Source organism: Synchiropus splendidus, chromosome 4 (genome assembly GCF_027744825.2).
Source record: "Synchiropus splendidus isolate RoL2022-P1 chromosome 4, RoL_Sspl_1.0, whole genome shotgun sequence".
Lineage (NCBI taxonomy): Eukaryota > Metazoa > Chordata > Actinopteri > Syngnathiformes > Callionymidae > Synchiropus > Synchiropus splendidus.
Genome location: NC_071337.1, coordinates 29,440,056 through 29,455,023, shown reverse-complemented (window position 1 = coordinate 29,455,023; position 14,968 = coordinate 29,440,056). Strand labels below are relative to the sequence as shown.

Genomic DNA, 14,968 nt, shown 5'->3' with positions numbered 1-14,968 from the left:
GTGAAAACAGAAAACTGCTTCTGGGAGGAAAATTACTCATAATATCTGCCCATCACAACTGAATATCTAACATTGAGCACACAAATATTAATAAGACTCTTGGGTCCATACGCCATTTTAAGAATGCAGCTTCCCTCCTAGATTTGTAGTGGTGGTGTTCAGGTGAGAGTGGTTATCACACTGGTCACACCTAGGCATGGAACAGATCCAATGCGACAGGGGCCAATGAGTACCACCTCAGTTCAGGAAATGTATACCATAGTTTTTAACATACGAGGACTTAACTGTACTGGCAGCTAAAACTTGTCTTACCAACATGTCTGCTGCATGGAATTACTTCATTCAAAGTGTGTGTTCATTGTGGTGTGTGCGTCAGTAGAAACCCAAAAAATGACAGTAAAACACAGACACAGGCCCTAGTTTGGTGGGCATGACATCACAAAGGTTGTTGGATGGCTACCAACAGTTTTAGTCTCTAGTGTGATGTGTTAGTGGTTATTCTCTTGTATTCTATTGCTGGCACTTTATGTATCTGCCCTGGAGACTTTTCTTACAGCCCATTAGAATGTGGACTGACTCATACTGGGTTATAACCCGTGTTTTGGTCAACTAAACTTCTATTGGTTCAAGTTTCGCACCAGTCTCAAGTGTCTGTTGTCACAAGTTCAAGTCTTTTTGTCTCTGAAGCAATGAAAATCCCAGTTCTATGTCATATGTACAAGTTCCTGCCTCTAACGGGCTTCACTATCGGTTCCTTAACTATGAGGCCCTGACTCCTGCCTGAAAATTCTAAATCGATTGGGTCTCTGCTTAGTGTGGCTCCACCTCGGCCATTGAACACAAATATTTCTTGCTTCCTGCCTCTGTTTTTCGGTTACTCTTGGAATAATCACTCTCACCTCTGGGTGTTCATTGGATTATGGAATCTGAAATGGATAAAATCTGCAGCGTGTGCAAAGGAGTTAAGAATGGCTTCTACACCCATGACACTTGAGTCCAGTGTGTGGGTTTGAGGAACCTACTGGTACTGCACACCAGTCCCACTTGTTTGGCTCCAGCTGCGGAAAGCTACCTCCTAGCCCTCTGGTTCCCCAGCTGTAGGGCTTGGGCACACTATGCTGTAACAGATCAGAGGAGGGTTTTTGAGCAGGAAGACCTGGACACTCTCATTCTTGAAAACAATAAGATGGCGGATGGCAGCGACCAGGTTCGACCCGGCCTCCCTTAATGGACCTCAAAGACGAGCAGTGCCAGACTCTTGTCGGAGCTTCAATTACTGATAAGTCGCTATTCCAACCCAACATAGAAGCCTTCATAGCGAGGATGAAGATGGCAAAGAAGGCGACGAAACATCTAACTGACCATCTGCAGATTCCAGAGAAGTGATTCCCTCTATCTGCGTCATGTTCACTGACATGGAACTGAAGTTACATTTGGTGCATTCCACTACTATATTTCTTTCTTATTGATTTTATTCTTCCTGCCGCTGTTGAATTCTCTACAACAAAATATTCACCCATTCTTTCAGCTATAGCTAAAAGAGTCCTGTCATTGACTGCAGTCAAAATATAATCCTTACGTTTCATGAAGCAGCCACAATTTCCCCCGTCATTCAAAATCACAGACGAGGGAAAGTTAAGTAACCCTTCAGTCCTGTCATCTCAGTGTGTGACTGTGTGGGTGTAGTGTGTGTGTCAAACCACCATGTAAACTGTCTAATTGACCTTATCAATCGGCACAAAGGACGGTTCCACTGCCTGCCTTCATCTGGCTTCTTCTTCCCCTGGTACCTTTCTAAAAATCCATCTATCCCTTGATGCTCCTGCTCCTTCTATTCATCGGCATCAAATATTTCATTAAGAATACCACCTCCACTTATGTGACATATGCATGTTGTCTGACCAGTGATATCTATTGAGACATATAGTTCAAGGTAAAACAAGTATTGACACTCTAAAATTGCGTGTGTGTGAATGGTATGTGTGTCCTGCAATGGACTGTCAACCTGTCCAGGGCGTATTCCTGCCACTCACCCAATGACCGCTGGGATAGGCACCAGCACTCCCCCTATGTTTTTTAAACCAAATTTTCCCTCAATCAACGCAATCTCAGTTAGTCTTGTTGATGTTTTGGTTATGACGTCACCTGGTACAATGTGGCACACTAGGAATTAGGGCTTTGAAAAACGTTCCCTGTGAAAGAACTTAAAACATAGACATTTTGCAGGCTGTCATTAGGCTTGCTGACTAAAAAAATGGAGAAACAGCTGTTCTAGATCAATTATTTTATGAAGTATAGACACAATAAGGCCTGAAAATGCTTGTTTATGCCAGCTGTCGCAATATTTATCTCAACTAATTCAGTCATTCAAAAATTCTCTGACTATCTGTGTCAAAAAAGCAGACCATCTGCTCCTAAATAAGTGGTGTCAAACATTTCAAGGGGTGACAAATCATGACAAATCTTCAAAGTGGGATTACAATTGAGTTTCATTCGAGTTAGTGTAGTTAACTTTTTTTTGTTTTGAAGACTACATCTTTAGAGTGACAGTTGGTGTGAGTCTGAGCAAGCTTTCAACAAGTAACCGAATAAATGTCAGACATGAAGGTTAAATGTATGTTGCCATTCAATCTGTTACTTTAAGCTAACCTGGAAGATAAAAACGTCAACTAAGTTCAGCTAAATGGGGTGGATGGAATGGGGAAAGACCCATGGACAAATTAAATTATTAATGATTTGGAAATCCTCCTAGTTTCTAAAAAAAGGACTAGACTTCACCACTGACCTTTTGTGTTTTAAGGTTGTGGTTCAAGGCCACATCAGGCCGCTGCTTACTCTGTGACAAATGCTGTCAGAGGTGGGATGAAGAGGTTAAGGCCATCAGTAGCCTTTCCTGTGCGCAAGGTAGCAGGAGGTTGCAGGACCTGGAAGCTGTCGGTGACAAGGTTGAGTTTAAATAAATCAGTCAGTTCCCACAGAAGACCCAGGTTCACAGGCCAGGACAGGTGCAGTAGGGTCAGCGCAACTTTGCAAAGAATAGTTAAACGGCGGGCTCCAGGCTCCTGGTTTGATATCACTGAAAAGGACAAATATATGCCAAAAACAGATGCAGGGGTCATTTATACGCCACCACCTGAGGAAGTCAGCTTTGTCTCCTTGTAAATGCTCCACTGAAACTGCCGTCAGCACATCCTAGTTTGCACATCTATTCCATTATGTGACTTTCAGTTGAATAACAAGAGAGAGCAATGGTTTTGGATTATTATTATTTTTATAAACACACATATTAACCAGCAGCAAACCAAAGGAAGCCTATATGAAAACTCAGGTTGCTGGTACCTGCCTGTACTATGCATCGCTGCACCGTTAAGGCCCTTGTTATCGCACTGTTAAGTAGACTTCAGTTCCACTAGCCGGTTTGTATTGTCCTGTCCCCCTGGTTCTTATATGATTATTTGTTTTGATCTGAACATACAAGGGCCGTCAGCTTTGGTGGCACATGCCCATCATGCTGTTTTCCCCATGACTTCCTTCAAAGTACACTGGCACTAAAACGCCAGGATAGTTACTTCAACAACACCACCCAATTTTGCTCGGGTGATGGCTTCACTCAGTGTGAAGTTCCTCACATCCAGTAGTTTACTGTGGTAAACATGGCCTTAAAAGCAAAAGGATGGCGATGACTCTTTGTTCACCTTGTCTTCACACAGACCAGCAGTAAAACCACCACAGGCAATGAATCACTTAAATCATAGGGGAACAAAAATAAGGCAGAGATGAAGTCTGAAGAGAGCCAGGGAACCATGACGATCACCACAAATCGGAAAGTAATTCCGCTCCAGTGTCTTCATACGGGAAGGAAGAAAGGAAGGGTAAGATAAAGGAGGAAAAGAGGGGGGCACGCTGAGAGATTCTTAATTAGCTGTTGTAATGAGAAAGAACTGGGAGTGGAAATTTTGCAGACGTTGTGATCTTTAACACCATCGTTGGACCACCGCTAATGCACACTTTGACGGCAGACTTTTCATTCGTCCTTCCTCTGGTGTTCGGAATGCTACGAACAACAGCATGGCGAGACATTCATTGTACAATGTCAGGTGGGATACGCCTGTAAAGTTCCAAATAAAGGCTCTTTTCAGTGTCTTTCACTTTGTGTGTAGTTCCTGTAGGTCTCAGCATCATGCCATTCCAGGAGAGATTTTATTTCAACTCCTACATCAATGTGCCACAGTCAAAAACACTCAATACTCTTTTCTTCATAAAACAATTAACAATTGGAACTAGAAAAATAAGAGAATTTGGCAATTCAACTCCAATGCGAGCTTGATACTTACACTAAGTTGTGTCGAGCTAACAACCTACAGAAGATTGAAGAGCAAGTACTGGTGGGATGGTTTGAGATAGAAGCATTTGGAGGACCTGGTGAGACCAGTAATGGCACACAAGTATTACAGGTAAGTTGGGATGGAAGGGCCACAAAGTACACAGTAGTCCAAGGGTCAACACTACTTCTTTACACTTTTCAAATAAACACTTTCAGCATTAAAGGCAAATTGTTCAGTAATTTAAGTTAAAGTGTAAAGAGCACGACCTTTATACTTTGCATGTCAGGGACATCCCATACTGCATTCTGTTATTTATTCACAGAGGCATGTGACTGTGTCCAGGCTGCCTCATTGTGATGATGCACTACTCACTTTTGCCAGATATTTGGACATTTTCAACAAAACTAGATATGGCAATATGACATGATGTGCCATCTGCGACTCCAATAAGCTCACTACACAAATGAAATAAACACTTGTACCTGAAGGCCATGTGGCAGAGCAAGGTTCTTGTTTTGTTTTCAATTTTGAATTAGCAGCACATTTATTTTGTTTAGGAACATTTTTCTTCTGTTTCATTTATGCCATTGCAGACCATGCCCCTGAGCAATGTTTCCAATACCCTCCCCTGGATCACCACACATCGCCCTAGTCAATCAATCTCCCTATCCATTAACTCCCAGCAGCATTTCCCGCTGAATTATGTCATTTGGATACTAGTTTTCCAATATCGTGCTCCCAGCCTGAGTTTTCAAAACCTGAAACTGACTTCATCATCATGGCTTCTTCACGTCTTGTTCTTGACTTTTATTCTGTTGGTGACTCTTTTCCTGTGAAGCCTGAAATTTTGAGGCTTTTCACAAACCTGGACAAATCTTCAAGGACTGAGTGAGCATTCTGATTCAATGTGAATGTGACGTGCTGTTGATCAGTTTAGCTACGAAGTCAGAAAATGACACATTAATGGAATTAAAGCCTTTTATTGATACAAATAATATAGATAAAATGCAGTCAGAACCGCGTTGTTGACATAAAATGACATCATTTTTGTGTTAGATTGTTCATATTTTGGTGCCATGTTTCACATTTGTTATTGTGTTTTCACAAAGACTTGTGGGACCATCCACTCATTCAGCCACCACCAAAGGATTCTCGTAGCCTCTTCTCGTCTTCAGGCCAGGCACAAATGCCAGACAACGTCTGCAAAATCTGGGCCGAAAGTTTAACATATATTCACATTCATTTGGGAAAGAATACTGCCTCATCATTAGACTACAGTTTCTTGATTCATTTTCTGAGGAAGTTCCTTCCTTCAGAAAAATTCATTGACCACCGGATTATTTCTGTACTCAACCACACATTTGATTGAGTTTTGTCGTCCATTCAATTGCCTTACATTATGGCAGTCACAGCAATAATCTGTTAAATATTCATGACAATGAATATAGTATCTCATTGGTTCATTCTGAGTCTGGCTTGTTTCACTTGCAAGCACTTCCACACATTCCCACCTGTTGACAAGCTTTCGTTTCATCTCGCTGGGATGTCAGTTTCGAGACACCCCCTGACCCAAGCCCCCACACCACCGCATGTCACAATCCCGTCTCTCACACACACATACAGACAAACACACACCCACACAAACCTGTCACTGGAGAACACACTTTTCCCTGCCGTGACTACCATAAACTCACCAGGTTACTATGGCGACAGAGTCAGGGTTTGCTTTGTTGCTTCTCATCCCTGAGATCACGCCCGTGTTCCGTTGGAGGACGTGATGCTGAGGAATAGGATGGATGGATGAAACATGAGAGGATGTGGAACAAGTGTCAGTGACCACGTTCACAAGGTTTAAAACCAAAATGTTTGGCACAGCAAAAGAAGATACACAAGTCAAAAACAAACAACTCATCTGAGAAATGTATTAAAATATTTGTTATGAGTCGGCACCAAATCAACAACCTTCCCAAATTTCCCTATGTCCCGACACTACATACAAAAAGAGATCACAAACCTAGATTACTGTTCGCCCCCAGCGAGAACTGTGCTTTTGCTAAAAATACCACCATGGAGAAACTTGTGACCTTGGTGGCTTCCATTCACGCATGGTCTCTAGATCAGGTGGCATCGTCCTATTTGTTTGTGCTCGCTCTCCTCTTGTGGCAAGTGTATACGTTTGTGCGAGCATATCTCCACTGGCCCATGTATACTCGCTTCATGTACAAAAATGTACCCGTCCTTTTCAAACAATGGTCACAGACTTGCATGTGTTCTCCATGATACTCCATCAGGTAGTAACAGCAACACTGCCCCCACAGTTTCTGGTGGTACTGCTCCATTTGGCCCATATCAATAAGCTTTGTGGAAACGTGCAGAAATAGAGAAATAAAAGCAGAGCACGGACGGAGGGCTCCATCCGTATCTGTATCCGTAGATTGAGCATAAATGGGTCCGTATAGTGCACTCACGACATGCAGCAAACCCGGCCAAAGGTTGAGCTACTCAATCTTTGGTGGGCTTAAGTGATTCTCTTGAATGGGATGCTACAGAATAGAATCATCATCATCATGTTATTTTGTGATATTGGTTGTGTCCGGGCATCGCCTGGATGGTCAGCATTTTCAATCACTCCAAGTGAAGCCTTCTGCAATCACCTATGGGCAACAGGTGTAGCAGTAGATTTGAAGCTGAAATTGTGGACAGGAAGTAGTTTGGCGAGCTGTGCCGCAGAGCTTTCACTATTGTGTGGTGGAAAATGTAATATTGTGACCATAAGTAGCTTCCTGACATCCTTTGTGTTGTTGATGGAATGAAACTCGTCTAAACTCGTCATTTCAAATATTCCTTGTCAGACTGCTTCTTTAATTTCAGCAAGAATTTCATAACCATGAGGAAAATACCTGTTGCCGACAGGCCATTTGGTGTTTCAAAAATCCCTCACTTCTGTCAGAGAAGCAACACGCAAGAACATCCTGACTGTCCTTAAGATTCCATTTCTAGTCAGAAAGCTTCACCAATGACATACACCTTTCAGTGAGCCGTCTCATCGCGCAGAGAAGGACATCTGACTTAGTCTATGCTGATGTCTGAAGGAGTCATGGACGGAGTATTTCTTCACCATGGTGCCGTCTAGTGGGCGCCAATGGCATTACAGGTATAAAACTTCAGCGCATACAAAGACGGGGAAACTAAGAAAGGTAGTTCAATATTTCAACTTGCTTTTGACACATTTGGAATACAATTCAAAATGATTTGCACATGGACAATGACTACTCCTCATAATATGGACAAGATTGCAGTCATTTCTCATTTCGTGCTGTAACCTATTACCTCTCCGATGCAGAATTTGGCCTCCATTTCGCTTACCACAGTAAGTGATGTATTACGAGAGAGAGAAACAGGGAGAGTGTGATGCATGATAGGAGGCTCTTAAAATAACCACATAGGTAATGGAATACGGACCAGATCGCCGTCGGCAGAGATGAGTGGAATTGAAAAATACTGAAGCTATTGAATGATCCATGAAGCTAAATCTATTTCAGTGCCTGTTTTTTTCATCATTTCAGAACTAGAGAAGTTTTTTTCTTCATCTTTTAGATAAATATACACCACCAGTCAGAGGTTTGTACACACCTTCTCATTCAGTGTATGAGCTTCATGATGGAGTCACCTTTTGGAATGCCATTTCAGGTGACCTCATGAAGCTCATCGCAAGAATGCCAACAGTGTGCAGAGCAGTCATCAAAACAGTGGTTGAACACTGCTCAAAATAAATAATAATAAAACTATAACCATGCATGAATATAAATGAAAACTGCACGTTGTTGGTTTTTTTTGGGGGGGTCACAATATTCTTTTACTGCAGTCGACTTGACTGTAAATCAGTTGATCAACAGTCTTATGTCACTTGTTTGGGTAAACAAATTAAAGGTCAAATCTTTTGTCTATTGATGTTCAAACAAATGGATGCAACACTAGTGTCACTTTTTTTGGAATTGAGATCATGGGTCAGGTCCAACTTGGGCCATCTTGAGGACGGAAATCTACATGGTGGCATCATCAGGGGGCTTGTTTTTGAGGTGGCATCATTATTCTTGAGAGAACTAATAAAGTTTTAAAAACCTTTTCATAGATGAGTGCACGTTCCAAAACCGATCGAAGAGTAGAGCTGTGTATGTTGTATGTTCCAGATTGTGTTCATTTATAGCTGACTTGGATAGGGAACCTGAATATCGGAAAGGCAACGGATTTTCACTTCAAAGCTGAGTGAGATCAGAGCAGATTAAAGCTCAGTGGGAATCAAAGGAGCTCAGGTGGTAGGAAGCACACGGGTGCCACCATATGTGCTTGTGATCTGGACGTTGGTTTGTCGTCTCATTTGATACGATGTTGAGAAAGGGAATTGTTGTAGTGAAATGCTTATTGAGCAAGTATGAATCTCACTGCAACTGATACTAAGATTTGTGGTTGTGTGCTCGGTCTTGACTTTCAGGTGTACAATTGAAACAGGTAAGAAATTGAAGATTCCTTGACCATTAGAGCCTCTGTTTATGCTACTCAACAGCAGCTCTGTTCTGCATACATGCTGTAAGAGTACACAAAGATACTGACACACAGTCACAGAACCAAACTGGAACCAAATGCTTGTCGTGACTGGAGACACGGACAAGTGAGATTACAGTTGTCAAAATTGATTCACAATAAATAAGCTATAACACAAAGACGGGCGAACACAAGGATCTGAAGGCGTCACCAAACTGGGAGAGAAAACACGAACAAACAACCAAGGAGAAAAATTTGAAACGAAACAGAAGCAACAAACACGGAATTGGAAGAGCTGAAACAGAATAAAACACTCTGGTAGAAATAACAAAAGCAATCAGAAAATGCACACAATGGAAAAACTCAACTCGTGTGACCAGATTCAGAGTATGAACTGAACAAAGGTACGTGGAGGTTGAAAGACTCACTGTAGAAAACTAACAGAAGCTCAAGCACCACAGACTACACGGGAGAACATGAGGAGCTCAGTCAACTTTGGATGGACAGACTGGAGCCAGGAAGCTTCGGAGAACTTATGAGTGCGTCATTATCTGTCAAACATAGCAAAGGAAGAAAAGAATAGACAAAATAAAAGCATAAACAAAATCGAACATCATACACTCCAACATCAAATATGGTGGTGCCAATGTTTGAGGAGCCAAATCTTTTCTAAAACACGCCCCTATTTAGCAGTCCTCTGATTGGTTAACAACTGAAGCACTAGGGGAGGTTTTATGTTTTTTTCAATGCTTGACAAAAGAACTCAGAACATGTTTATAGGTCTAATTTTAACAGGACATTGGAATTATTAAACACTGGAAGCACAATATTCCTACACAACTACAGCAGTAATTGTTATTTCCTGCACCCAGGTCGAGCACTAAATCTTGCGTTGAGACCAGGAATTATGTGTAAACTTGGATGCCACTTTCCCTGTTTGGGAAAATCCTCTGTTACATTCCTTACAGTTAGTAATTCAGCTTTAAGTCCAAAGGACTGTTTCTAACACAGTACAGAGCTTCTCTATACATTCGTATGAGGAAAATGGACTAAAACATAAACATAAAAAAATAATACAAAATGTGTAGTGAGAAAATGTATCTGACATCTCAAAAGTATTTTAATTTTGACATATGATCAAACCATATCTGACCAGCCATCAACAAAATTGTCTGTTCAGTTTGTCTAATTATCCAGTCAATGTTTCTAATTTAACTTTGAAGAAGTGAACACAGAGTAAAGAATAAAGAAAAAGAAAACATACATCGTTCATGGCACTGGCCATCGTCTCTTATTTTAGTAATATGTAGAAAATGTGTCAGTTGGCATGAGCTAGAAAAGGAGGAAGATCGCCCAGGTGCCTGACATGACTGGCAAACTTGGAGAATATAGTTTGAAACCAGAAACTACTGTGTCGATGACTGCTCCCCTTCCTCCGTTCGTCTCAAACCATTTTCAGATTGGTACGCCTTAAGGGGAAATTGAAATTAGACGCCAGAGACTGAAGTAGAGAGAAAGCAACTTGGAGCTTCAGGCGCCCTTGGAGATGTGTCAGATCGCCTGGGAGAAGATAGAAGATGAGCATTGGTGTGTCCAACTTGTCAATCCCGAGAGACATACTGAACAGGTATCCACGGTGAGGGAGGAGCACTAGGAAACACATAGGAAGAGTTCACTGTCCTGACATGACTGGTAGTCTTGATAGCGTGAGCTATCAGCTTACGAGTTTCTATCTGATAGGACATGTGTCACAGATGTGTGATTGTGTTCAACTCTCTTCAGAGATTTACATCAAACAGCTCCTCATGGCTCTTTCTGGACAGCTCAACCTCCCATTTAGAGGATGAACTTGGTGAATTTCAATATGTGGCTCCACATAGCGAACACACCCACTCACAATCAGCTGCATACTTGTATAACCATCACACATTCACAGCAGAGCAGTCAATGCGTCTATCCTTCACACTTGAAGGCACTTGAAGTGGACGACATGCTTAACCCGCGAGCTTCTCTGCTTAGTGTCGGCCCAGACTCTCCACACTCCCACTCGCCACTTCATCAAGAGGAGAGCGACGTGTGAATGTCGTATGTTTCCCCAAACTGACAAAGCATGTACATTCCAATACTATTGCTGCTCAGGCAGTTGTGTGCCAGAGACACCAACTTTTCACATGATGACAAATGATTTTACTTCCCCGAGACAGTGCTTCGTTGTCATGACAACAAATGTGTCCTACTTACTGACGACTTTCTTGCTCACAGGTCTCATCAGTGCGCATTTCATTTGTGAATATCGCCATCATTCTGTTATGCATTTCAAGTTTTTTAAGAACTTTGTAACGATGAACACTGACCTCTGGTGATCAGATTGTGTAAGTGCCTGAACTGAAAGCGACAATCACTCAATCATATTCGGGAAAATATGCCTTCGCAGATTTCAGTGAATAAAAGAAAACATTTAATCGTGCACCTCACGGCTCGCAGGTACTGAAAATATTTGAACATGAATGCATCGTGATTCGTCTTAAATGGTCTTAGTCTCTATAGTAGAATGACTGGTAATTCCATGTTCTCTTCCCACCAAAAATGCTGTATTTAACTTCAGCACCTTGGTCAGCAACTACCAGACACTGCAGTGACGCATGCAAACCCTAGAGGGCAGTACGTGCTCATGGTTGCGATAGCAACCGCGTAAGCGGAACGTATTTATTCAGTGTTTTCATTCAATAATTTACTCACTAATCCTGATTCAAAGCCCCACAGAACTTCACAAAGACTTCTATTATGATGAGTCAAATAGATGACAGCAGCAGTTGACCGAAATAAAGTGTGTGATTGGAATAGTACAAGATTAAAAAAAAAAAAAAAACATTAGACACCATTGACCATGATGGATTGGTCTCAAAAATGGAAAGATACTGGATCAGAGGCCCAGCAATAGCCTGGGTAAAAAGTTACCTGAGTAGGAGTACATGGAGGCAGTTCTGGGACCTAAAGTCTTCATTGTACATATTAATGATTTACGTAAGAACAAATAAATCGTGTTGTTTGCAGATGACGCATATTTCACGAACATTGGAGAGGACCTGAAAACATGAATGGAGAACAGTGAAGGGGAAATGAAGAAATAAATAATGGCTTGATACAAATAGACTCCCCATAAATGTAGAAAAAACTGAATTCATGGTGTGCTAAAGCAGAATCCTGAAATCTCCCAAGCTTGTAGAGACACACACTGTTAGTCATGTTGAGAGCCAGAAATGGACTGCTACTGGATCATCTCCCAAGACTGTTTAAACTCACTCCTGATGAGGAGGAGCAGAGAAGAAGAGGGAACATCTACCAACCATATGCTAGACAAATGTACATTGCTATAGTGGGAGGGAAAATGTGGAGCTCATTGACAAAGCCAATGAAAAACCGAAAAAAAACATGAAGCAAAAGATGATACAATTTGCCTGTTTGTGTACTAGAAATGTGGCCAAACAAAAAGCAAAAATCAATGGCAGTGGTAAGCAGTTCTTTTGGGCAGTAGCCGTCCACATACAGCCTGGGTCTGTTTCCTTCTAGTGCAAAAAACTGTATCCAGGACCAACCTGGGAAACTCAGTAGATCACAAGCATTTGAACAAAATTCCCCTAAATAAAGGTATTCATTTGATTTTCTATTTTACATGAATGTCTTCCCTAAACAAATGGGTTGGACTAAACCTTATCATCCAAAACATCCCCTTCCCACACACACGCAATCAAGCAAATCTTTGAAGAGTGGACACCTGGACGAGACATTCCAGCATCCTGCATGCCGATGACAAGCTCCCTCACAACTGTGGCATCTTGCTGCCTGGTCAGAAGCATGTTTATTTGTCCCCCATCTAAGGAGTGGTAACAACGTGGTCACGCTGCATGTTGAGCATGTCTGGAGAAACGGGTGGTTGACCCACAGATTTATTCAAAATAACAACATACTGTGTTCACAGAGAACAGAGACTAAACAAAACTTTCCAAAATGGTGGACCACAAAAAGTGTCACACTTCTATAAGGATACTTAATGTGCAGCAGTGCAAGCACTGTTCATCCTATATTTTGAATTGTGATTTAAAAGATATAATTAAAACAAAAACATTGCAGAAAGTTGTACTTAGGTTCAAGTCTTTTGCGCCAATATTGTTGGTCCTCAACAGTAGATTAAACATAACATAGAAGAGCATACAGACTGTATGTTTCAAAAGGGGGTCATTTAATCAATAGTTTATCAGAAAGGTACAAAGAAAAAAACACAAGAGAAACATACTTTAGGTATCACAATAAATACATTAGTTGCAAATACTGTTCAAGCATGTCAGGGGAACATGCTTAGTGAAAAGTCAGTTGGCATACATTAAACAAAAGAATAGATTGTTTTATTAAGGCATGACAATTGAACTGATACCTTTAATGTAAATGAAATACTCATTATGGCATGAAAAGGATTTGGTATTACCGTACTTTGACTGCTGTTCCTGTACGGACCGGTCTAACACTGCAAATGACCTGGATCTGTATCCAGATTGTTTTCACAACAAAGAGGTAGGAAGTGCTTAAATGCGTTGAAGCTACAAACATTCATGGACAAGGGAGAAACAAATGATTGCAATGAATGAATGTATAAGCGAATCTGTCAATTTGGCTGAAAGAAATGCCACACTGTCATGGCCCAGTTGGTCACTTAGGTGTAGACTGTTGATCCATCCCGGCTTGGGTCACCAGCTCCGCCACATTCTTCTCCAGACCATTGATGCGGGATCCCATCTCGTCCAGTGTGGAAAGTGAAGGAAGAAGCGACACCTCACAGCACAGCACAAAACCCTTCCAAGTTTAAAAGCATGCCTTAACCAATACAGTGTACCATGTTTGGTTCAGGGACAGTAGCTCTGACATCAAGACAAGAAGCTGAGTTAGAAGTGTCACTTCACTCAGGGTTTCACTGAGTGAAGGATCAGGATATCAGAAGCACAGCTCATTGAGGAAAGTAGAAAGTTAGGGAGGCCGGACTCAGAGGTTTGGATACACACTTATCTTTTTTTAACCAAAGAACATTCTGACTTTCACAAAAACACATACATCATGTAAAAGCTGAGCTTCCACTCAGGAAAAGGTTCAACTGCACAATACAGCAGTGAGGTCTGACAGTGCTCAGTGGACAGCAGCGTTGAATCAATGACGTTTCTAGGTTTCTAGGCTTGACCCCAAAACGCCAAGATTCAGCTTTATATCAATCCGGAACATTTATAACTCAATTGTTGTGGAGGTCCACAGTAAAACGTGGTCACAAGTGCACCAAACTAAATGTATCCGGTAAGTTAAAAGTTACATTTGACATTATAAACACAGTACCTGACCAAAAACTGGTGAAAAGGATATATTTGGTCTCTAATTGATCCGAAATCGCCTGGAATCTTCCTTGAAGTAGCTGCATCGTTTCCTCCATCTGTGAAGAGACCAACACGTAAGTGATGTTTTTAACAACACGACACCCCTCCTCCGAACAACGCACCGCTCGGGTCAAATCGTGAGCAGCCTTGTTGTCAGGGTTTGACATCGCTTCAGAGAAAAGACGCCAACATTAGTTTCGGCGGGCCGTAAAGGCAACGTTCAAATTCAAGTACACGACATTAGTTTCAACTTTGCACCGAAACGTTCGAAGTTCATAACAGAGATCACAACTTCCGGTACTTCAAACTATTCTGATATTATTATTAAAATATCTGAACTTACGAAAGTATCTATTTAAATATGTTCTGCTGACACTTTTATAACTGTTCCAAAATCAGGGTGAAACCGCGCTGGAGTGTTAAAAATGTGTTCGACGTTATTTAAATCAGGTGGTTCTTCCCGGATGTTGGTACGGCACCCGGTCTGACTGAAAACACCACACACAGACGGGTAAAGGTCGGTTGCAGTATGGATTTTAACACATTGTCAGCCTGACGTACTTGTATGGTAAAATGCTTTCAGCTTCAGTCTATCCATTAACTATTTAAATTTGTGAAAACAACTCTCTTAATTGATGAATTCCGTAATGTCATTCAAACCGATTCTCATCTTGATGTGCGGAGCAC

The 14,968-nt window shown here is 41.5% G+C and overlaps 1 protein-coding gene across 1 annotated transcript; it reads right to left on the bottom strand.

The window, feature by feature from the left end:
* Nucleotides 1-13,097: 13,097 nt before the first annotated feature.
* LOC128757533 (heat shock factor-binding protein 1) lies at nt 13,098-14,838 on the bottom strand. Its single transcript, XM_053862892.1, has 4 exons — nt 14,625-14,838; nt 14,404-14,450; nt 14,273-14,337; nt 13,098-13,668 (listed from the first exon to the last, which is right to left on the bottom strand). The coding sequence occupies exons 2-4, from the start codon at nt 14,446-14,448 to the stop codon at nt 13,572-13,574; spliced, it is 207 nt and encodes a 68-aa protein (XP_053718867.1). The 5' UTR covers nt 14,449-14,450; nt 14,625-14,838; the 3' UTR covers nt 13,098-13,571.
* Between the last annotated feature and the right edge of the window lie 130 nt (nt 14,839-14,968).

Coding starts and splice junctions, on each gene's coding strand:
- LOC128757533 (XM_053862892.1), bottom strand. CDS start 14,448: ATGTCAAACCCTGACAACAAGGCTGCTCACGATTTGACCCGAGCG. Junction 14,338..14,403: donor CTCACGATTTGACCCGAGCG/GTGCGTTGTTCG, acceptor GTCTCTTCACAG/ATGGAGGAAACGATGCAGCT. Junction 13,669..14,272: donor TCGGATCAATTAGAGACCAA/ATATATCCTTTT, acceptor TTCACTTTCCAC/ACTGGACGAGATGGGATCCC.